Genomic DNA, 23,087 nt, shown 5'->3' on the forward strand with positions numbered 1-23,087 from the left:
TTCCCAGACCGGGAGGGTAGGAGAAGGGCTTCAGGTGACGGCTGACCTGGGCGTGAAGAGTGAGTCGAGGTGACCAGCTGAAGGAGATGCTGGCATTCCAGAATGAGGGAGGAGCACACGCAAAGGAAGGGTTGGGCTGGCGGGAGGACAGCCTGTGTGGCCACAGGAGAAAACACAGGCATCCCAGGGCCTCATCAGAGCCGCCTGCGCCCCCACAGGCTTTGAGGAAATGTGGGGAAGGGCACTGGATACCGTGCAAGGGCTTAGGAGCCCCTCCAGGAGGCAAGTCAGATTTAGATCCAGCGTCCGGAGGCAAATGGGCCTGCTCCCTGCCCAGAGCTCAGTGGCATTTCCCCAGGCACCTCCCCACCAAAAGGGTGTCCTGCCAGAGGATAGTTGGGCCAGCTTCTAGCCCCTTCATTCCCGTGCTCAGTGCCACTTTCCCTGAAGCCCATGGGTGAGCAGGTGACTCTGGTGACGCCCTGTCTAGTGTCCTGGCCCTGGTGGTGGGGGGCCCCTCACAAATCTTCCCTACTCACCATCATCAACAATGGCACGGTCACCAAGACTTTTTGGAGCTTAGAATGTGAGGGTTGGGATTTCCCCTTGGCAGGAAGAAGGAAATGTTTTTGAGATGACAAAGGACGCCAATGTCACTCCCTTGTTTGAAGAACAGCACAAGCATCCATTCGTCTTGGAGGCTGTGTGTGGCCTGCCCAAGGCCTCTCGGCCTCCTGGAAACATGCCCTCCAGACCCTCTGCCCCTCCGCGCTTGCCTCCATCCTCCTGCCTCCTGTCCTTGCTGGGCTCCCTTGAGCCCGCGGCTCACTTTGGACGTGGTCTCGAGATCTAGGGTCCCGTGGAGATGCTGCAGAGGCCCTCAAGGAAGTCTGAGGAGGAAGGACGGAGCAGATGGTTCTCCCCACTCCAACCCAAACTGTCTCCTTATCTGCTCCCCCCGTTTGCATCCCCGCACGCCCCTCACTAGCTGAGTGACTTTGGGCAAGTTACTCCTGGACCCTGTTTCCTCATCTATAAAATGAAGCCACGGGGACCTACTTGATAAAATTGTCGGTAAGAACCCAATGAGGTACCACGTGTCAGCCACGTGGTATGGTGCCTGGCCGGTGATAGGCACTCAAGAAACATTAGCTCTCGACATTATGATCATTATTACTGGTGAGCGGAATTAAGTGATTTGCAATTTTCATCTTGTCTTATTCTCCTAATGAGACCATCTGGTAGTTACAAATAAGGTCCCCATTTTATGAATGGGGAAACTGAGGCACGGAGAGAGGGACCACACTTAATAGATGGCAGCTCTCTTATTGTCCCTTTGGGAAGATCTCCACCCCGGGCCCTCCCCTCCCTGAGGCCTGGGTGGGGCAGGCTCTCCCTCACCTCCTCCAACCCCACAGATATCAACGAGTGCCTGAGCCTGGGTGTGTGCAAGGACTCGGAGTGCGTGAACACCAGGGGCAGCTACCTGTGCACCTGTGGGCCAGGACTCATGCTGGACCCGTCCAGGAGCCGCTGCGTGTGTAAGTGTCGGTGGGGACCGGAGGTGGGGGACACTGGGAGGTGAGATGGGCTCCTCGGGGTCCATCGGCCAGGCCCAGAGCAGTCATTTCCCCCAGGTCTCATCCCCAGACCAGGGTCTGTGTCTCAAACCAGTGTACAAAAGTGTATAGTGTACAGTGTACAGTGTACCCAGTGTACAAAAACCAAGCCCCCCTGCTGGAGGGGAGACAGCTAGCACTTCAGTTTGGGTTTTTGGCCTGTCTTTAGGGGCTTTGCAGTTTGGGATTTTCTACTTCTGTTTTTTTCTCTAATCCGTTCTGTCCCATCTGCCGCCTCATTACCTTGGGGAGATGTGTGTTGCATTTGCTGCGATGTCTGGCCGAGCCGTGGCTGCCTCTTCCGGGCCTGAGTTTGGCAGCCTGATCACGGAACTGCGGACAGGCCTTCCTGAAAGGGCCTGTCTGTGGCACATCCGGTGCTGCCCCCCGGCCCCCAGGCCTTTCTACAAACCTGGGGTCCCTCGTGGCTTGGAATGTGTCCGCATCCATGAATACACACGTGTCTCTGGTCATATCAGCACTGTGTCTGTGTGTGTGTGCACACTGTGTGCCTGTGTGTGTGCACCCCAGGAAGCTGTTTCCAGGGCCTCTGTGGTTTCCCGCTGGAAGAGGCCCCGGCTGGCAGCGCCCCCAGAGAGCAGAGCTGACGCCACAGCCCAGACAGGACTCTCCTTGGGCAGGGAGGCCTGACCAGAACTGAATAAAACCAGTCCTGATTGGCATCTGTGATGGGGCAGCCCAGGTCAGGTTGTCCCCCAGCTCTGCAGAGCTCCCCGAGGCTGGCCAGGCCCTCAGTCCACAAACCACCAGGTACTGGGTCTGGGGAAGCCACGGGACAAGCAAGACTCGAGCGCCACCCAGAAGGAGCATCCCGTGTGACAGGAAGGATGAGACGGGACCCAGTCCGTGTGTCCAGGGAGAGGAGATAGTAAGAGGCCAGAGTGGGGAGAGCGTGTCCGAGGGCTCTCGGGGAAACTTCTTGGAGGCAGGGATATGTGACCGATGCCTTCAGGGGCATACAGCCCTTCCCTCTCCTCATCCCACCCCCACTTTAGATTGTTGTCTCAGACAGACATTTTTAACTCCTGAAGTGACTTTTACTTATTAGTGCCAGAAAGAGATGCTAACTTAATACAGGAGGCAGAGGTGGCCCCCAGGTGTTCTTTATTTTGTCTCCCTCCCTGCTGTCACCCACTCCACTTCATTTCTGAGCTCTGCCCTCTTCCCTACCAGCTGACCAGAGCGGGTCTACAAGGGCCCCCCTCTGGGCTGGGGCAGCCTCCCTGGACAGCCAGGTCACCTCCACCCTGGGGCTCAAGGTGACTGGGCCATTTCCTACAGTGTCCCAAGGGAAGTGACTGCTGAGAGCAGAGATTATACCTGGAGACCTAGGCTCATGGACTGACCAATAATTGCTCATGACCTTTGACAAGGCACTTTCACCTCCATCATCGTGAAGAAAGTATATTAGTCAGGGGGGGCCTGGCCGGCTCCGTTGGTGGAGCGTATAACTCTTGATCTCAGGGTCATGAGTTTGAGCCCCACTTTGGGTGTAGAGATTACTTAAACAAACAAACAAACAAATAAATAAACTTTTTTTTAAAACTATATTAGTCAGGAGCCTTTGGGCTACAGATGACAGAACCCCAAATCAAACCACTGTAAGTAAAAATAATTCCTTGGTCCACACAACTAGGAAGTCAAAGAGTAGGTATGCCTCAGGCTTGGTTGGATCCAGGCGCACACAGTGTCTTTGGGATGCCCCTTGCTCTGTTTCCTTTGTGTTGATTTCATAATTCTGTCAAAGGTGGCCACCAGGCAGTAGGCCTACATCTCCCAGTCCAGAAAACTCCAATTTAAAAATAGAGAAATAAAAAGTATCTCTTTTGTAATAATCCAGGGAAAGTCCCAAAGCTGATTATTAGCATTGGGTCCACTTGGTCAAGTGCCCATCCCTGACCCACTCGCTATGACCAGGGGTATGGACTCTTTCAGCTAGGAAGTAGGGTCAGCCTCCACTCTACGTGAACAGAATGGTAGACAGGGTAGATCCCATAGGAAAACCAGGGTGCTTTCACCAGAATACAGGGGCATGGATGCCGAGCAGGAAGAAACACAGGTGTCTCCTCCCCATGGCATTACCATCATTCTTATTTGACGCACGAAGACGTAAATCCCAGGGAGGTCATGTGGCTGATCTTGGAGCAGGGATTTGAACTTGGCCTGCTGAGTCCTGGGCCCTGACCTGGATTTCCCCAGGGTCATCAACTGCTTAGCTTTGTGTGTTGTCCTCTCCACACATCCCTCATCCCCTCATCCAGCCCGACAAGGAATTTGGTCTGTTTCCATGTGGTGTGAGCTCTTCATCCTCCGCTGAGATGATATACAAGAGGACAGTCTTCACTCTTCACTTTCAAAGGACAAGAAGGGGGACAATGTTGGTAGTATTGTTACCATCTAAACCCAGCATAGCTCACACTCTCGGTGGCCTACAGCGTTTTGATTCATGCACATGGGTCCAGTGAGCATTACTGAGCGTCCCCAAGCCCCAGACACTGCCCAGGGTGCTGCGCTACAGAGATGGCCAAAATAAGGTCCCTGTCCTCAAAGCTCCCCATCAGGCCTTTGGCTCGCACCTTGTCTCATCTTCCCAGGGAGACCGTGGCCCTAGAGCACACAGCACAGCCGCCAGGCCAGTGGCAGGCTTTTGTAAACACTTGCAAACCCAGCACCTGGAGACAAGCCCGCACATTCCCATTTCCTGCCCTCGGTCTTTCCACGGGAGGGTGGGAGTCAAGGGGCCCCTCCAGTAGGTAACACAAGGAGATCCCGAAGCCTTCCACCTGTGGCCATTCCTCCCCACATTCTTTTGAGCATTTCCAAGGCCCAGAGCTGCAGACTGAGACTCGGGCCAGGCCAGCCAGGTGTGCACTGCCAGCAGCCGCTCCCACCCACTGCCCCTCTCCTCCCTGCCCTTCCCCGAGGCCGGCCCCCTGCCCACCCCCACTGCCGTGTCTGTTGCAGCCGACAAGGCCATCTCCATGCAGCAGGGGCTGTGCTACCGGTCGGTGGGGCCTGGCACCTGCACCCTGCCTTTGGCCCAGAGCATCACCAAGCAGATCTGCTGCTGCAGCCGGGTGGGCAAAGCTTGGGGCAGCCAGTGTGAGAGATGCCCCCTGCCCGGCACAGGTAAGGCCCCCAAGGGGCTTCCTCCAAGCCAGACCCTTAGTTTAGTCTTCCCTCCTTCTTGCTCAACTCCTCACCCCAACCTGGGTCCCTCCTCCCGCACTGCCACAATTGCTTGTCCCCCTGAACGGAGGAAAGGGAGGGCCCTGGGTTCCCTCAGGAACTGTGCCTCTCAGCTTGTCCTTTGACCCTTGACCTTGCAGAGGCCTTCGGGGAGATCTGCCCCGCTGGCCAGGGCTACACCTACTCGAGCTCACATGTCCGCCTGGCCATGAGGAAGGCGGAGGAGGAAGAACTGGCCAGGCCCTCCAGGGAGCACCCGCTGAGGAGCTACGGGACCGCGCCTGGGCCCGAGGGGAGGCAGCAGCTTCGTGGCGTCACTGACACCTGGCTGGAGGCCGAGACCGTCCCTGACAAGGGTATCTGGGCTGCGGGAGGGGCCTGAGGTGTTCCCCTGCTCCCCACCAACCCCCCAAGAGCCTCTGGGTATTTATCCCGGCAGATACCTGGCTTCCCAGCTCTGGAGCATTTGGAGAGGGAGTTTAGAGCAGTAGCACCCGACCCCAGGAACCTCCTCGCCTGGCGTGCTGGGAAGGGCTCCCCTGCTTCCCCTCACATGTGGGATCAAAGAGGCCCATACCCCACGTGTTGCCGGGGGAAGTGGGAGAGGTCAGCAGCAGCCCCAGCCCCAGCTGATCAGGCCTTTCCGTGCCCGGCCCTGCTGCTTCTGGGCTAGTGCTGGCTGCAAGGCCTGAGAGCTGGTGGGGAGATCCTGGGGAGTCCGAGGCTGTAGATCCCCTCCCTGGCCTTAGAGTCGAGGCACCAACTCCAGCTCAATGACCAGGGGCCCAGGAGGCTTGGGCCAGAAAGACAAGGCCAAGGTGTCCGGGCCGGGCCCCCCAAAAACCATACTGAAAGCGCACTCAGGTTCCGGTAGCCCACAGTGCAGGAGTCCAAGGACATACTAAGACCAGGAAAGCTATGTGATGGCCAAAATTGCCCCGGGAATCTGGAACAGACAGACAGGGAAGTCAGGACAGAGCCCCAGTCGTCATGGGAACTGGAGCCTGGCCAGGCCAGGAGCAGCTCCTTTCTTTCTAGAATGGTTCCCCAGGGCTATAACCCAGGTCAGGGAGGCTTGAGAGGGAGGAAGTGGCAGAGCAAAGAGGAGGGTTACATCTAGGACTGATGGGTGGACTGACCCGGGAAGGGGTGGGACTTATCCCTGAGGCCTTAGAGGAAGGCTGGAGATTTCCTCTCATGGAGGAAGCCACCTTGTAGGCCCTCCAGACCTGGGTGGAGGGGAGAAGGCAGCCAGGCTCCTCCCTGAGCTAATGCTCTCGCCTTTCCTTCCCAGGAGACTCTCAGGCTGGCCAGGTGAGTGTATCCTCCCAGCAGGGGCTGGGCAAGCATGGCAGGGAGTGGGAGAGGGTCCCCACTGACGCTGCAGGGCAGTGTCTCCTGAAAGAGGAAAGGGAGACAGAGGGATTGTGTGCGGGGATGCTGGAGTGGGCGGGTCCATCCAAAGACCTGGTTTTACCCTAAGGGAAGTGAGACCAGCTCTTGTACAAGTGTTCTCTCGGGGGTCGCCTTCAGAAAGGAGGTAAGAACATGTCCCGTTCGTCCCAGCTCTGCAGATAAGGTCTAGATAGAACTGGTTCCAGATTAATTCTGGATTCGGCACTTTCGGAGCGTGACTTGCTTACACCTCAAGATCTCCTGTGGGGGTGGCTTGCGGGGAAGTGGAAACAGCTGTGGATGGCCTCAAAGCACTCCATGCCCTTCCCTGTGCCCAGGATTCCCCTGTAAAGAACCGAATGTCCTCCTAGAAAAACATTCCGGAAGAGTGAACCTGCTTCTTCCCTTACCTGTCTGCCAATCCCTACCCTGTCCCCTGTCCCTCCTACCTGCAGACCTGACTGTCCCCAAAATGGTTTCTCCAGGGAGCTGCTTCTCTCCCTGGGGAATCATGTGTTGTCCTCCCAGACTAGAGTCCTCCGTCCGTGTCCTCACAGCCCCCAGCGTGCCCCTAACCCTCTGTCATCCTCTGCCCCTTCTCTCCTCCTGGTCACCACCACTGGCTGCGGGCTGTGGTGAGGGACACCAGGTATGGCCTGGGGTCTCAGCCTCACCACCCTTGTCCTGTGACCCCGGGGAAGCTAGTGAACCTCGAGCTTCTATTGCTTTATCTGGGCTCATGGCATTGGGACGATCATCAAGCATTGCTGATGTGACAGTGAGGGGCACAGCGCAGACGTTGGCTCCCTTAATCATTATAACCTACTGTCCTAGGCTAGTTGAGCAGATTAGTTAAGACCAGGGGCATAAAGTGCTGGCAGCGTGCCCAGCACAGAGGAAGAACTCATTGAGAGCTAGAAGGAACGAGAAAGTGAGTAAGTGAGGTGGCCGGGAAGCCTGGAGGCAGGGGTGAGTGTGGTGGGAGAAAGCATGTCACGGTGGGGGGACCAAGGAACCAACAGTGACCTTCTCCTATGTCTGCACAGGTCACAGCCAGTACTACCCAAGTACCTGCCTGGGTCCCAGGTGAGTCCCTGCCCTTAGTGGCTCCCTGAAAACAAGGGAGGGAAGGACACACCACACGGGGCTCAGATCTGATGAGGTCGTGGATGGGTGACATGTGAGTGCTTTTTTCGGGGCGCCCTATCCACCCAAGGCACGGCAAGGTCAGTGAAAGACACCGAGCTGTTTTGCAAATATTTCCCCAGCCACAGCACCCTTTCTGCCTTTCACGGTGCCACTACCAAAGCGGAATTGCAGGCTAAAGCAGGGGCCCAGCAGGTCCCCAGAGCCCTTCCCCCATGGCCCGACTTCCTCTGGGAAACAGCTCGAGCTCTGCAGACCCCAGCTTGCTGAGGGTCACTGGAGTTGGGGACGGGGCACTGCCCAGGGGCTCTGTCTCCACCGAGCTGGTTGGCTCTGAACCAGTGGCCATTTCTGTCACAAACCTGTTTCGTGACCTGCGAAATGGAAGCTGAGACTAGATGTGCTCGGGGACCCGTTAGAGCTCTCTGATTCTCTGACTGCACCTGGAACCAGGCTAAGTTTCAGCAGCCTAGGAGGCGCAGGGCTGAGCCGCCCTAGGCTCCACGCCTGGTTCTCCCATGGGAAGACCAGGAGGAGGGAAGGGCCACCGCCAGTATCTCTGGAGGGGACGCTGTCAGGGGATGGGAAGGCGGGTGGCCAAGGGGCCGTGGCCCAGCTGCTCTCCCTTCCCCACCCCCTCCCCCTGCAGGAGATGCTGTAGAAAGACCAACGCCACCCCTTCCTGGCCAGGGGATTGCAGACCACCAGGACGAAGAGCGCGTGACCACTGCCGCCGAGGGGCTGGCGGCCCTGGGCCCCTCGGGTACCTGCAGTTGGCCTGGAGGGGGGCGGCCGGGCAGAGCCAGCTCCAGGGCCTCGCCCACAGAGACAGGGCCTCGCCCACAGAGACACGGCCTCCAGTGAACTCCCGCTCAGGCTCAGCGGCCCTGGCTTCATCTCACGGGGTGCCCTCGGGAACCCAGGAGTCCGGTCAGGAGCACCAGTCAAGCGGGGGAGGAGAAAGAGAAGGGAGGGCTTGGGGGCGCCTCTTTCTCCGGGGCTTTCTAGGAGCTTCTGGGGCCCCCCGGAGGAAGGGCAGTGCAAGGAGCCTCCGGGAGCCTGGCTGCCCCGGCCATTGACCTTGAGTCGGCCAAGAGCCCTGGCAGCGGGCAGCCTCCTGCCCACAGGGACAGCCGGCTTTCGGGAAGGAAAGCGGTTCTATTCTCAAGGTTGTTTAACTGTCTGGGGCCCGAGTTCCCCTCTCTGCCGGCCACGATGGTGAGGGTGTGCGGCGTGGGGGCAATGCCTGGCAAATCCACCTTGCTCTGGAATGTGCCCTCCTCAAAGGCTCATTGTTTGGGGACTTGGTTCGAGAGGAGCCAAGCTGGTGATGCCGCAGCAGCTCCCTGTGCACGTGTGCGCTCACGTGCGCGTGCCCTCATGTGCGTGTGCCCTCACGTGTGCCCTCGCCGGGGCCTGGCTGACCTCGCAGACTAAGCTCACCTCAGGGGAGAGGGGTAGCTCTGGATTTCTTCCGGCAAAGAGAGAGTCCCTGCATCCCAGTGGAACAGTCTAGAGAGTGTGGGGTGGAGAAGGGGGCTGGCCCTCCTGGGTCTGAACCAGGGTGTCCTGCTGCCCTTTCCCAGGCCCAATTTCTCTCTCTGTGCCTAGTGCACTGCCCCAGGGATGGTCCTTGTCCCCCTCTGCTGGGCAGGCAAGAGGTGCTGGGTTAAGGCACTCCCTTGGGGATTCTCTGACAAGGAAAGTGGGTCTGGAGGCAGGGACAGGGCCGAGGAGCAGGAGGGAAAGCCCAGGCGAGGCTCAGCCCCAGCTCTCAGCTTCGTTGGGGGGACAGAATCCTCCCTCGCAGTCACCACCCACAGCTTAATCCTCCTTCTCCCCTGCTTTCCCCCAATCTCACCCTTCTGGGAAGATATTTAGAACCAGGCAGGGGGTCCCCACAAGGCCCCTGTGCTGATGCAAACTTGGAGCCAGGCCAGGGACAGGGTAACCTTGCAAACAGGCCCATTGAGTGAAGGCCGTGAGGCCCTGCTGTGGACCAACACAGGCCTCGTCCCCTCCCTTGGGTCTCCAGAGGTACCTCGTACTGTGGGGCAGGGTGGGGGGCCCGGGGCGGGTGGGCTTATGTCAGAGATCTCAGGGCAGACACCAGGCTGCCAGCGCCTCTTACGTATTCGATCACATGTCCAGTCAGCACACTCTAAGCGCCAGGCACTTTTCTACTGTTGAGGACGCAGTTCGAAAAAGCTAGCCTCTATGTGGTCTCAGTGCTGAGTCCGGGCAAGTCAACAAACTGTTCCTGAATTCAGCATGTCTCCCCACTTTTCCTACTTTTTACCCCATAACCACCACACAGGGCAGCCCCTGTTTGAATTATTTCAGTGGGTTTCGAAGAGCCCCCTGTGCCTCCCCGCCCAGTCCATTGGCCATTTGCTGCCTTTCTGAGCAAGATGGCATGGCAGGATGCATGGTCTTTCTGAGATAGCTCCAGTCATACCCCACCTTGCATGACCCCCTTTCTCAGAGGCCCGTCTCAACATGGCATTCAAGGCCCCGCTCAGTTGGCCCCAGCACTCCCTCTCCTTTCTCCCTCTGGCAGGTGTCCCTCAACACCCTACTTACCAGCTCTATCTGTCTGGGGGAAGGGGAAGGAAGCTCTGTGGAAGGAAGACTGTGGGTGGGAGCCATGCCCTTATTCAGGGAGAGGGCAGGCTGGGGGCATCAGCAGGGAGGCCCTTTGCTGGGACACGGGCCAGGGGAGCCCACTGGGTCTTAGTCAAAGGGACACACTACTGTGAGCTCCGTCCTGGAACTTGGGGTCCTGGGAGGCCATGGGGTTTTACACAAGGCCATGCTAACATGGATATGGGAGGGTCCAGCCAAGAATGGAGCGAGGCTTCTGGGGGTCCTCCGAGGCCCCTGTGCCCTGCCCTCACAGTCTCCCCATCCTACTCCACAGCCTTTGTCTGTCCTCACCCCACCATAACCTCTGCTTTGCTCTGCCTCCCATAGGCATCGACAGATGTGCCACAGGAGCCACCAACGTATGTGGGCCCGGCACCTGCGTGAACCTCCCGGATGGATACAGATGCATTTGCAGCCCCGGCTACCAGCTGCACCCCAGCCAGGCCTACTGCACGGGTACGCCCTGGGGCACCCTGGGCCCACTCAGGGGCAGGGGACAGAGTCGAGCGTCCAGCAGAAGGTCCAAGTGGTGCTGTGTGGTCAATGAGTTGAAGAAGAGTACTAGCCCTGCAGACAAAACCTACCTTACCTTGGGAGAACAAGTCTCTGGGAGCACTGTCCGATGAGTCTTCAGGACTCCAGGAGAGTGGGAAGCCCCCCCAGAGGCCCCTGACCAGTGCCTAGAGCCGTTACCTCTGAGATCAGCAACCCCCCCCACTAGCCATCTTGCTGCCTACAGAGCAGACCAAGGCCTACCCTAGTTGGAAATGTCTCCACTGATCCCCACCCCTCAAGAATTTGACACAAGAGAGAAACATCCACTGTGTCTTGAAGGAAAGGAAGTGATCAGGGGGCCACTGGGGGAGGGCGGCATGGGGCAGGAAGGAAGTGCCTGACCACTGCCCCAGCCCCTTGATGCCTGAGTGGGCCCTATGGGCAGACTTTGTGACCCCAGCCTTAGAGATTTTTCATGTCCCCGGCCTCCTCTCCTCCCTCATCCCCTCCCTGACCCACAGCACCATCCCCAGTCCAGCTCCTAGCATGGGCAGGTTGATGAGAGGTGCCCAAAGAAAGGTCCCCCTGACCTCCCTCCCCACCTTCCTCTGCTCAGATGACAATGAGTGTCTGAGGGACCCCTGCGCGGGAAGAGGGCGCTGCGTCAACCGAGTGGGTTCCTACTCCTGCTTCTGCTACCCTGGCTACACGCTGGCCACCTCAGGGACCACACAGGAATGCCAAGGTAAGCGAGCCTGCCTGCATCCCTGGGATGGGCCCAGGACCCCATACAGAGTGATGAGGTGGAAGAGGGTCCGGGCATTCACAGCACCCAGCTACTGCACCGCAGTGTGTGGAGCACAGGGGCTGTGAGGACAGAGACTCCGGGCTCTGACCTGGACCCGAGTGGAAGCCGACCCTTACGCTGAGACCAGACCGGAAGGAGAGGTTCAAACCTGAAAGACAGCAACACTCACCAAGGTCTCAAGGAGGTGTGGCTGGAGCTGAGAGTGTGAGGGGGTCAGGGAACATGGCTGGAGATGAAAACTAAAAGCCTAGTCCCCGAATTCTGAGTGACTAGGAGCTGCTTCCATTTTGGGTCAGGAGGATTAAGTGTGAGGACATGAGCTGGGACTCCTGGGAGACAGGGGAGCGGGAGTGCCTTTGCAAGAGGGTCCCCCCACAGCTCAGAGAGCCTGCAAGTCTTGGTGCTTCCCTGGGGAGGTGTGGCCCCCTGCGCAGGGCCCTGGGCAAAGTGGCTTCCAGCCTAAATCCTTGAATATCCAGCATCTGCGCCGAGATACACAGCCTCTGCGTACGTTTTTATGAGTGAGCTCACAGAGGTATGAGGCAGCGCTTTCCAAACAGTGCCTTATGGTGCATAACCCAGCTGGAAGCCTTACCCGGAGGATGGCACTGCTGTCCTTGAGGCTCACGTGGCTGGTTCCAACTGGGACAGCCCAGCACTCCCTCACAGCTCCCTCCTGGAGATCAGGAAGCTGGGCGTCCTCTCATGACCACGGCCCCCAGGTCCTAATCCCCTGAAGATCCGGTCTGCAGAGACCAAGGCCGTGCAGGTGCCCTGATATGGAGGAAAGGGGAGTAGAGGCGAAAACCAGCTAACTTAATGAGAGTGAGGGAATTACACGTGACCTTCACTGGCACCAAGTGTTAAGCACGTGCAAGCCAGGCTCCATGTGAGCTCTGGGCTCCTGCAGTGAGTTGGGTGTGAGCGCGTCATGGTGCGTGGGATCCAGGCGAGGAAGCCACTGGTTCTCCGTGGAAGGTGCAGGCGAGTTCACTAAGGGAGTGTTGGGGCTGGGGCGGAAGGGTCCCAGCCAGCATTTCGTGAGCGCTTCGCAATGCAGGCACTGTCCTAAGCCCTTCGTCCCATCAAGCTCATCAGCCCACCCCAGCCTTACCCCATTTTATAGGTCAGTAAACCAAGGCTCAGAGCACTGAAGTCCAAATCCCCGGGACCTCATAGCTGGCTGGGGCAGAGCTAGAAACAGAATCAAAGTCATTCTGGACCCAAAGCGTAGTTGGCTTCCAACACGCTCCCTTCCACGCTCCGGGAAGGAAGGGAGGAAGCAGAGTATTCCTGAGAAAGGGAACCATTTCACCAGAGGGCAGTGGGAATAATGATAAATCCAGTGTGACTGGAGTGTGGGGTCTGAGGAGGAAAGGGCAGGGGCCGAGCCTGTGGGTGAAGCCGGGGGTGCCTGGCTGAAGTGTTCGGACACCGTCCTGCAGGCAGTGAGCGGCAGGAGAGGTCTGTAAGCAGAGGGTGGCCAGAGCACGAGCAGGCTTTCTGGGACTTGACTCAGCAGTGCAGCTTGGAACAGCGTGGGGGTTGTGAGGGGAGAGGCTGGGGACAAGGGGGCTTCTCTGGGCTTTGTTGCATGGCAGGTGTTGGAAGCCAGAGGCCCAGCCTGGGGCACCGGGCTGGGGACAAGCTGTGGCTGCTTCAGGGAGTGGGGTCACTGGGCCAGGTTGTCTGCTGGCCCCAGCAGCTAGGGAGGGAGCCCCAGGTAGCTGCCCTTGCCTCTCCCAGCAGGGCTCCGGTGCCACTTGCTGGGACCTTACTCAGGATAACACCCACTTGCTAAATTCTGCCAACCTTATAAAGCAGTATCTCGTTATTTAATTATGTGTGAATTAGTTCATTAATTTATATAATTAATTAATTAATATTAATCATCATAATAAATTATAACCATTTCTGGAATTAAAATTAATATAAGTAATGGACCAATATAAATTATTTGAATATTAGATATTTTTAAAACATTTACTTTACTAATAAGTGTGAGCATCTCTTAATACATTAGGCGTTGAGTTTCCTGATCTTTCCTATTTTTTGCTCAGTTTTCCAGCGATTCCTGGTTTTCTTGTGGCGGCCTTGGGAGTCCCTTATACATCACAGATACTGTGCCTGGATGTAGATGTTGCAAGTCTCTCATTTCACCCCCTTCCACTAACCTTACCCACAGGTCCTTTTTAAAGAGAAATCCTTAATTTTCATGTGTTGAAATTCACCTTTTTGCCTTATTTCTTATATTTTGGGGGCTTGAGTTAAGAAGTCCTTGCCCAAACGTAAGCTACAAAGATATCCTTCTACACTTTTTTTTAAAGATTTTATTTATTTATTTGACAGAGAAAGATCACAAGTAAGCAGAGGGGCAGGCAGAGAGAGAGGGGGAAGCAGGCTCCCTGTTGAGCAGAGAGCCTGATGCAGGGCTCGATCCTAGGACCCTGAGATCATGACCTGAGGTGAAGGCAGAGGCTTAACCCACTGAGCCACCCAGGCGTCCTCCTCCTGCACATTCTTTCACTGAAGTTAGAGTTTCACCTTTTACAGCCTGTTTGAATCCATCTGGAGTCCGTCTTCCTATGGGCCTTAAGCTCTGTTTTCTTCTGTTCCCTTGCCCATATTTCTCCAGAAAGCAAGTCTGTGTTCTCAGCCTCATCCCCCGTCCGGGTTCTTCATCAAGGGCCCACACATGGCTCTGGCTCTGAGTTCCCTTTCCTCTCCCACTGGGACCACAGCTTCTCAGAGAGAGGACTAGTTCTTTCAGAAATGCCTAGAGAGTGATTAAGATGCAGGTTCCGGTGCTGCTTGGGCAGAATCTCCAGTCCCGGGCCTGGGGCAGGGGGCGGTTTACACCTTCTGCTGGGGAGTCTGCTGGGCACTGCAGTGTTACAAAGCTCTGCTCAGATAAAAATACTGTCCATAGCCACATGGTTAGTTTTCCATCCACGCAACAGGTACTTTTGGGGGTTCTGTACTGAGGACATTAGGATAATGAGGGACATTCTCAGCACTTGGGGAGAAAAAAATCGAGTAAATGAACAGTTACTATAATGGCTGGGTCCTAAGGGAACCCTGGGAAGGGGCATAGGGGTTGGTGGGGAGAGGTCAACCTCTCCTAAGAGATGAGCTGGAGACAGCCAGCCCCGGGGGCAGGAAGCCACTCGGGGCAAGAGAGTATCACACGCCCAAGCTCAGAAGCGGGTCCTGTGTGGCTGAGGCCGGAAGGCAGGGCCAAAGTGGGAGAAGCAGACAGGGGCCAGATCATGAAAGATCTCACATGCTAGGCCTAGGAGGTCAGATTTATAGGGTGGGTTTAATGCCAGAGTAGTAATAGCTAATGTTTCTTCAGTGCTTACCTTGTGCCACTCTGCTAGGCCTCCCACTTGGATTATCTCATTTAATCTGCACAGGGACCCGGAGGAGAGTTTGAACCAGTGCCTGGGGGGCGGGGGGCGGGGCGGGGGGGGGGACTAAGGTAAATCCTCCATTAATATGATGTGTGGGCAAGGAATGGGGAGTGGCCAAAGCCACCTGGAGCTGGTCAGTTGAACCAGTGCTTGAAATGGGGGTAGGACTGCTGACCATCGAGGAGAAGAAAATACCCCACGTGGGGTCGTCTGTGTGAACAAGGGCTCGGTGGCCGGACCGGTGGGGATCAGCAAACGAAGCGAGCCTGGGGCCAGGTGGCAGAGGCCTTGCAAGCCAGGTAGAAATGGCAGGGAACCGCTGGTAGGGCGTAGGCAGGGGAGTGCCATGACCCGGGTCGGGCTTTTGAGCTGCTATGGGGCACAGGGACGCTGTGGGACGATGGCATAAACCACTTCACAGGATCCGCAGCTGCCTGAGATGCTCCTCTCTGGCTCGTAAAGCCCTAATTTTCGGAAGGCCCCTAGGAACCCCAGGAGCAGGCCTCTGGAGGATGAACAGGGGTCAGGAAGAGGATTTTATTGGCCTCAGATCATGCCATCTGACCTTAAAAGTAGCCCCTGTCTCAGGATGAGGAGACAGCTTTGAGGGTCCCCAAGGGCCCCCCAAAGTAGCGTCCACGGGGAGAAAGGCCCTTGGGGGTTTGCAGAGGCCTGAGCCAAATCAGTCTCAGACCTGCCATGGGAGCCCCCAACCCCCACCCCCCGTCATCCCCAGTCATGGCTGCAGCTGGGACGCGTTTCCCGCCAGGGCCTCAGCATGGCGTCCTTGTGTTCCAGAGCGATGCCCCAGGACTCCCTGCAGGGCTGGCCCAACTCACGACTTCCCTGTGTGTTCACAGACATAGACGAGTGTGAGCAGCCCGAGGTGTGCCACGGGGGACGGTGCACCAACACGGAGGGCTCGTACCACTGCCAGTGTGACCAGGGCTACATCATGGTCAGGAAGGGACACTGTCAAGGTAAGAAATGAGATAAGGGAGCGCAGCCGGCCACCCCACCACCTCTCGGTCCTTCCCCAGGCGCTGCCTTCCAGCTTGTCTCTGCCTTGGACCTCGCGAGGCCTTGCACCCCCTCCGTGATGGCCTCCCATCTGCCCCCCAAAGCAGGGGAGCTCAAGCAACATTACACACGTAAGACCCCGGAAACAGCCCTCGCCTGAGCCACACCGCTCTCCTGTATGACAGAGGAGACACTGACCTCTCTGGGAGGAGCTTGGGGCTGTGACCCGGGCCCGCTTGCTAATGCTGGTTAGGCTGTGAGCTGCTCGGGCTTGGACCCCATCCTTAGATGACTCACGTGCAGACACCGGAGGAATGTCCTGTGTTGGATAAATGTTAGCAAATACCAGCTGAACGAGTGAACGAGTGAAGAATGAATGCTTGCGCCCCGATCTTTATGCCGTTTCCCGGGCCCTGCCAAAAGGCGGCCGTAACATTGCCGTGTGGGCTCCTCCCAGGCTGGCTGGAAGCTGCTACTATCCTGCAAGCTCCTGGCAGCACCGCCCCCTCCTTGCCAGGCTGGGGTGTCAAAGGCTTGCAGGAGGCCTGTGCTATATGCTAAGACTGGCTGAGACAGGAATGAAGCTGGGTAAGGCAAGGTTCCCTCTGGAAAGAAATCCTGCCCTTGACCCAAGTTTAGGACTAGCCACCTGCCAGCCTCCAGGTTTTACCTGGCCAGGACTTGGCCTGGTTTCAAAGGGTCCTGGAGGTGAATACCTTGCGAAGGGAGGTGTCCACTTTCCAGTGCCATTACCAGGGAAGTCAAGTCCAGAGTCCTAGAAGGTCTTAGCAAAGGCGAGAGCCAGCTGGGGGTGGAGGACAGATAGCTCTCTATCTGCACCCCCGGGGGTCACCTTCTCCTCTCAATGCCTCCCTCTTGGTGCTCTCCCGTTAACACCCTGGCCTGCCCCTGATCAAAGCCAAAATGTACGCTTTGTTCTCATGAGCATGATGGAGTCAGAAAGCCTGGCATTTTCCAGGAGAATGGAGAGTGAGGGAGTTGGCTTTTGATGGGTGCCTTCTGTGTGCCGGGAGCTAGCTGTGTGAGGACTTACAGGTTACCTATAATAGATAGATTACCTCGTTTAAGCATGACAACATGACAATTTGACATTAGACTTTATTAAAAAAAATAATAAAACTAAAGGAGATGAACCAAGAAAATACCAGGACATTAAAAAGATCAGATTTATACTAACCAGTCCACATTATAGGCATAGGCTCTGGTGGAGACAGGCCTGGATTTGGCTCATCTAGACACCTAAAAACGCAAACCATGAACCATCTCACGGGCCCTGGTGAGGACCAAGTAAGACAATACATACAAGACCTGCAGTACCCGGCGGTAGCATTTCTATGTGAGGGCCCCATTCCTTTTCACCTCTAGACTCCCCCCACGCTCCAGTCCACGCCTCTGGATTGTCCCCTTCTCACCAGGAGGAAAAGTTCTCAGACGCACACAGCAGCTGGGAGGTCAGGATGGGTTGCCGGCCCCGGACGGACACTCAGGCTGCTCAAAGACAGCCTGATGTAGCCTGCAGACTTCTCCAGGTTTCCATCAGGAACCACAGACCCAGCTATCACCCCGCGGGCCCGGTCAATTTCCTCTCCCTCTTTCTTCTCTCTCCGGCTGAGAAACCACTCTGCTGTCCACTTCAACTCAGGTCTCTGGTAGAAGGCCCGGATGTTCTGGACAGTGGCCCATGCAAAGTCTCTGTCGTACCAGGACTCTGGGTTCCCATGAAAAGGGCTTAGACCCCGTGCAGACTGCCAGGCCTTTCCTGTGCCCCAACCGCATCCAAATTTCTCCAAGCTTCTGGCCCTGGAGCACCCTGTGCTCTCACAAGGAGCGGGGACGGGCCTGCTTACATTTCCCCCATGCAAAGCCTAAAGTCCTGCTTACGGAAGCGCCAGGGTCTTCCCAGGGTACAGACAGGTTGGCAAGCTGGTCCCTGGCCCACCTCTTTCCCTGGGTCTTCTGGGGTCTCTTCAGCAGCCTCATAACAAGAGGGTGTGAAGCTTTAGTCATGTGGTCTCATTCTTTGGTGAGCAAACATGCCAGCTGTGCCCCAGCCATGGGCTAGGAATATAGCGATAAGTAAGACAGATAGCTCCTGCCCCCGATGACCAAGCCAGGAAAACCTACCAAAATATACAGTAATCTTAGATTAAAAGTCAAACCCTAGTCTATTCAGAACGATCTGGCTCCTGTCCACATACCAGCAGGACTGGTGGAAAAGCCCCAGGGTATCTGGTGACATTAGAATCTGTGCCCTTAACACTGGACCGTTCAGAAGTCAGAAAAATCGGCTTCATCCGGAATCTTTATCCAGCGCCTTCCAATGGGCTCGGCAGATGGCTCTGTGACGTCCGCTCCCATTGGGGAGAGCCTTCCCTCTCCCGCGTGCTCACAGACCTCTCCCATACAGTGATCGCCAGCGGGGGTTCTGGTCTGAGGGAGGAGGCCAGCAGTGGGGGGCCGGGACAGACTAGGTTACGCTGCATTAACAACTCCAGCCTTCATGGCTTAGAACACAGCCAGGTTTATATCTGACCAACGCCACGTGTCCATCACGGGTCAGCTGGGGATCATGCTGACATTTCTAGACTCTAGAACTCGCCAGAAGGAATAGCCAGTATCTTGAATGTGGCCAGTGTCCATGGAAAAAAGGAAGAGCACTCTTTAGAGGGCTCACGATTATGCTTTGGTTCGTAAATGACGTACTTCTTGGCTCCTGAGTGGCACTAAGGCCCTGGTCCCACCCAACCACAAAGAGCCAGAGGGCACGAGGCCACTCCTGGCCCAGCAGGGGGAGAGCTGGGACACAGCATCAGTACCACGAGTCCCCTCATGCCCAGCCTAAGACACTGGGTGCACCACCTCCACGAATGTGCCCAGAACAGACATCAGGGCTCTTCGCTCCCACTAAATCTAACCCCCTTCCTGCACTGCCTGATGCCTGCAGGAGAGATCCAAAGACCTCATTTTTCTCAGTGTGGTCTTAGAAAAGTGTCCTCACCTCTGCCTCTTTATCTCCTGAAGCAGGGATTGCTTATCATTCCCAATGGCTTTGCCCATCTTCCTCCTGTACCTAGGCCAAGGCCCTGAGGCCATGGTGCTGGCTGCTGTCTCCTGGATGGCCAAAGTCAGTGGTCCTAGATCCTTTCATCCCCCTCCTCTATCTCATTCTCTCCATCCCTGTCTTTCCAGAAACCCTTAGAATAGGTTACCCCATGGTCACCACAGCCCAACCAAGGGCTCTTGGCTACCCTCTTTGTAGAGATGAGCCTTATCTCGATGTCCCCGAGATTGCCTCGGGGTTCTGGCTCTCTCCTTGCAGATACCCACCTGAATAACACCTGCCCTGTGTATCTCTTCCTCTTCTAGACCCCCAGGGTCAGATTTGGCCTTGAGAGGGTCCCGGTTCCCTGGGACAGAGGGCTTTGATGTGACCTGACTTCTGCAGACCAAACAGCCTCAAGGGAGACTCATTTTCGCTCTTCACATTAGGGCCCGTGTCCTGTTCGGTAACAACAGCTGCTGGCTTTCGCACTCTGCAGAAGGCCTGTGTTCCGACCCTTGGCCCTGCCTCCTGGCTTGCCTCCATGGGTGTTGAGTAGGTCTTCCTCCTGGGCAGGAGGGCTTCCGAAGCTGCCTAAGCCAGGGACTTCCTCCAGGAGAATGACAATTACCATTTAGGAAGAGTAAATCCTTTCATTTCCTCTGGAGGTCAATCATCTGTCACAGATAGGGCCTGGGAGCCTCAACACTGAGCCAGAGGCACATCACATCCTCCCGCAGTCCCAACCCCGAGTACAAGCCCTGTGTTAGACCTCCCTAACTCAGCGTGCATCCCCTGTGTGCCCTGAGTGATGGACTTCCGGGTATGCCAGGTCGAGTCAAGAAGAACGTTGCCTACAGTGTCCGTCTCTCTCTGTCTTTTGTCCTCCTCCTTGCTGTCATTCTCCCTGGACTGGCTGCTCCTCTCCCTCCTCGGGTCCCCTCTTCCCCTGCTTGTCTGATTGGTGCCCAGGCTCACCCTTTCTGACTCTCTCCTGAACCTCACCAGACTGGGTGCTGAGTGGTTCTCAGCAGGAACAAAACTCTCCAACCAAGAAGCCTTGCCAGCCTCCACCCAGGACTCTGCATCAGCCGCGGAGTCTGGAGCTCCTCTGAGACTGGGGGTCATCCTCGGTCCTCTCCTGGTGCAGGAAAGCCCATTCTGCCTCCGTTGCCCAGCCGGCTCTCTGTCCTGGGGCCTCCGGGACCTGCTGCACGACGCATGCAAGATCCCAGCTATGCAGAGGGTGGGATGCACCCAGACAGACACGAAGGCTCTTCCCAGGAGCCTAGCTCATAAAGCAGAGCTCTCCCACCCTCCCAGAGCTAGTGGTGACCACGGCCTCTTGCCCCACCCAGGGAGTCTCCTTTCTAAAGTTCTTCTTTCTCTCTCTTCCATGCAGGACAGTGGGTGGGAGGTGGAGCTGGGAACACTGGACGGCCCTCACTTTCTCCTACTTTCCATCTGTCAGAGCCCGGCATCCCTCCCCCCACCTCGCAGAGCCACCCACGTGCTGTGGCTCCCAGGGATGACCGAGGGAGGGGATGTTATTTTGCAGATATCGACGAATGCCGTCACCCTGGCACCTGCCCTGAAGGGAGATGCGTCAACTCCCCCGGCTCCTACACTTGCCTCGCCTGTGAGGAGGGCTACCGGGGCCAGAGCGGGAGCTGTGTAGGTGAGGGCTGCTCACCGAGGCAGTGAGAGGGCTGCCTGGCCTTGGGACCTCTGGTGGAGCCCACACACGGGGAGGGAAAGAGACGGACCGGGGGAAGTGGCTTGGAGGCTATTGTCCTCCCTGACCTGGCTGGGCTCCCGTGTGACGTTGGCCGTGACATGGGTGTGCTTCAGTGACTGCTGCTCTGCCCTCTGAATCAGCTTGGGTGGGGGCCCCTTTGGCTCCTCGGGCATGTCCATCCAGGAGCTACAGCCCGAGGTCCCAGGAGCTTCTGTGGCCCGATCCTGCCGGGAAGAGTGAGTTGCCCAGAATCTCAGGAAGAGATTGGGTGGTGTGAGCTGGCAGCCAAGTCCTGCCGTGGCTTATGGGCAGGAGGGGCGTTCGGCTCTTCGGCAGCTCCGCAGCAATGTCTGAACAGCAACACCTACCTGAACAGGGGGGAGGCTCTTCTCCCCCCAGGGGGGCTGCTTGTCAGCTGTAGAAGGAATGTTCTTTCCCCTCAGTCCCTGCAGGAAGAAGGGCCCAGGGTTCAGAATGCCAGGAGGGACTGAATTGTGAATAGAGGCTTTGAGGCTCTGGGGAGGGCAGGCAGTTCCCAGGCCCTTGAGGCTGCCGCTCAGCCCCCCGGGCGCTGGTCGGCCTCTCTCTGCCTTGCCCACTCGCCTACTGAAGCTGCTTGTTGGGCTGGGAACATGGAATCATACCTGTTTGGTTGGCAAGTAGGAGGCCAGAAAGGTTTAGATTCACTGTAAGGTGAGTCAGGGGTCTTGGACACGTCATCCTGGGTGTCCTCAGATGGGCCAAACCAGCCCCTCCAGGGCTGGAGGACCTGGCTCCCTCTTCTAGGACATACGCAGAGTGCTCTGTGTGACCAGACAGAGCCGCAGTGGGCTCAGGCGGGAAGGGCATGCTGGCCGGCCTAGGTAGGTGGGGCCGGGAGCAGGAACCAGCTCACTGCCTTCCCAGGGTGGCTTATGCCCCCTCTGAATGCTGATTCCCTGGCCTCATCTTTAAGATGCCCTAAGCCTGACCATGGGGACTGCACGAAGGGCAGGAGGCCAGCCCACCCTCTTGGACTTCTCTTCCATAGATGTAAATGAGTGTCTGACCCCCGGGGTCTGCGCCCATGGAAAGTGCATCAACCTGGAGGGCTCCTTTAGATGTTCTTGTGAGCAGGGCTACGAGGTCACCTCCAATGAGAAGGGCTGCCAAGGTACAGAGATGCTAAAGCACCTTCCTCTACAGGCAAATCGAACTGCAGCTCCTTCCCTCTGCACACTCCCTCCTAATCCAGCCCTGCGCCCACATCCCTAACCATGCCGACCCAGCCACCCATCCTGCCAAGACCCGTCCTTCGCCCTACCCCTGCCCGCCTGTCAGTCTCCGGCTGTCCTGCCACGTCTGTCCTGCAGAGCCCCACACAGAGCTCCCTGGCCTGTTTCAGATGTCGATGAGTGTGCCAGCCGGGCCTCGTGCCCCACGGGCCTCTGCCTCAACACTGAGGGCTCCTTCACCTGCTCGGCCTGTGAGAGTGGCTACTGGGTGAATGAGGACGGCACTGCCTGTGAAGGTAACCCTGGGGAGGGACAGGCAGAGGGGGACGAAGAATATAGGCCTTCTTACCTCCCAAAGAACAATCTGTTCGTCCCCCAGCTTTGGGCTGATGCTGAGGGTCTCCAGGCTAGACCGGAGGACCTTAGAGATGGACTTGGCCCCAAGGAGAGCGTCTGTTGTCATCATCCCCAAGTTTGGAGGTGATGACAGGAGGGAAAAAAAAAAGGGTCACAGAGGCAAGAGGGAAGCTGATGGTAGAGCCGCCCCCAGAGCATTCTAGGGAGAGGAGGACAGGGTTGCCCCACAGAAGGCCCACAGCCAGGGCCTGCCCCTCTCCAGGGGCCCGGAGAGAGGCCTCTACAAGCTCACAGAGGGAGGCCAGAGGTGCGGGGATGTCCCTGCCTGGCCAGGTAGGGGGAGCCGTCCCAGGCCCCCAGGGTGACCGGCTTGGCCATCTGCCGCAGACCTGGATGAGTGCGCCTTCCCGGGAGTGTGCCCCTCAGGCGTCTGCACCAACACGGCCGGCTCCTTCTCCTGCAGGGACTGTGAGGCGGGCTACCAGCCCAGTGCCCTGGGCCACACCTGTGAAGGTGAGAGCTCCCTTCCCCTGCCACCATGAGGGAGGGGAGCACGGGGCGGGGCGGGGGGGAGGTGCGTGGTCCGGAGACTAACCCACCACCCTTAGAGAAGGGAGTGACCAGACACAGCAGGGGCTGCTTCCGGGCCAGGGGCCCCTCTGTCCACCTCGGACGGGTGAGCTGGGGACAGCTATCCTCACCCCTCCCTCTGCAGTAACTGGAAAGACAACTGCCAGTCTGGGTCTGGGGGCTGATGAGCCACTAAACAGGGGAATTTGTTCCATGTCCAGCCTTCCTGGGTTCTCTGTAAGGGTGGGAGCTGGGAGTGTATTTTGGAAAACATCCGCCTGGACCAGGCAATCTGTAGGCCACCTTCAAGCGTCTAGTTTCTGTGACCTCAGGTTCTCGGCATCTGTTTCCTTCACTGAGTTCTCATTAGTCTTCTCGTTGCTTCTCCGTAAAGT

The 23,087-nt window shown here is 57.2% G+C and overlaps 1 protein-coding gene across 1 annotated transcript in view; it reads left to right on the forward strand.

The window, feature by feature from the left end:
- LTBP2 (latent transforming growth factor beta binding protein 2) overlaps window positions 1–23,087 on the forward strand; it is a gene marked incomplete at its 5' end in the record, with an annotated part of 100,177 nt that overhangs the window by 66,273 nt on the left and 10,817 nt on the right. Inside the window, 13 exons of the mRNA XM_080808133.1 lie at window positions 1,419–1,541; window positions 4,605–4,769; window positions 4,970–5,185; window positions 6,124–6,143; window positions 7,271–7,310; window positions 8,020–8,133; window positions 10,344–10,472; window positions 11,128–11,256; window positions 15,593–15,712; window positions 20,372–20,491; window positions 21,582–21,704; window positions 21,936–22,061; window positions 22,510–22,635. Coding sequence (XP_080664259.1) covers window positions 1,419–1,541; window positions 4,605–4,769; window positions 4,970–5,185; window positions 6,124–6,143; window positions 7,271–7,310; window positions 8,020–8,133; window positions 10,344–10,472; window positions 11,128–11,256; window positions 15,593–15,712; window positions 20,372–20,491; window positions 21,582–21,704; window positions 21,936–22,061; window positions 22,510–22,635 — 1,551 coding nt within the window. The remainder of the gene's footprint in view (window positions 1–1,418; window positions 1,542–4,604; window positions 4,770–4,969; window positions 5,186–6,123; window positions 6,144–7,270; window positions 7,311–8,019; window positions 8,134–10,343; window positions 10,473–11,127; window positions 11,257–15,592; window positions 15,713–20,371; window positions 20,492–21,581; window positions 21,705–21,935; window positions 22,062–22,509; window positions 22,636–23,087) is intronic.

The sequence above is a fragment of the Martes martes genome (assembly GCF_963455335.1).
Source record: "Martes martes genome assembly, chromosome: 7".
Classification (NCBI taxonomy): domain Eukaryota; kingdom Metazoa; phylum Chordata; class Mammalia; order Carnivora; family Mustelidae; genus Martes; species Martes martes.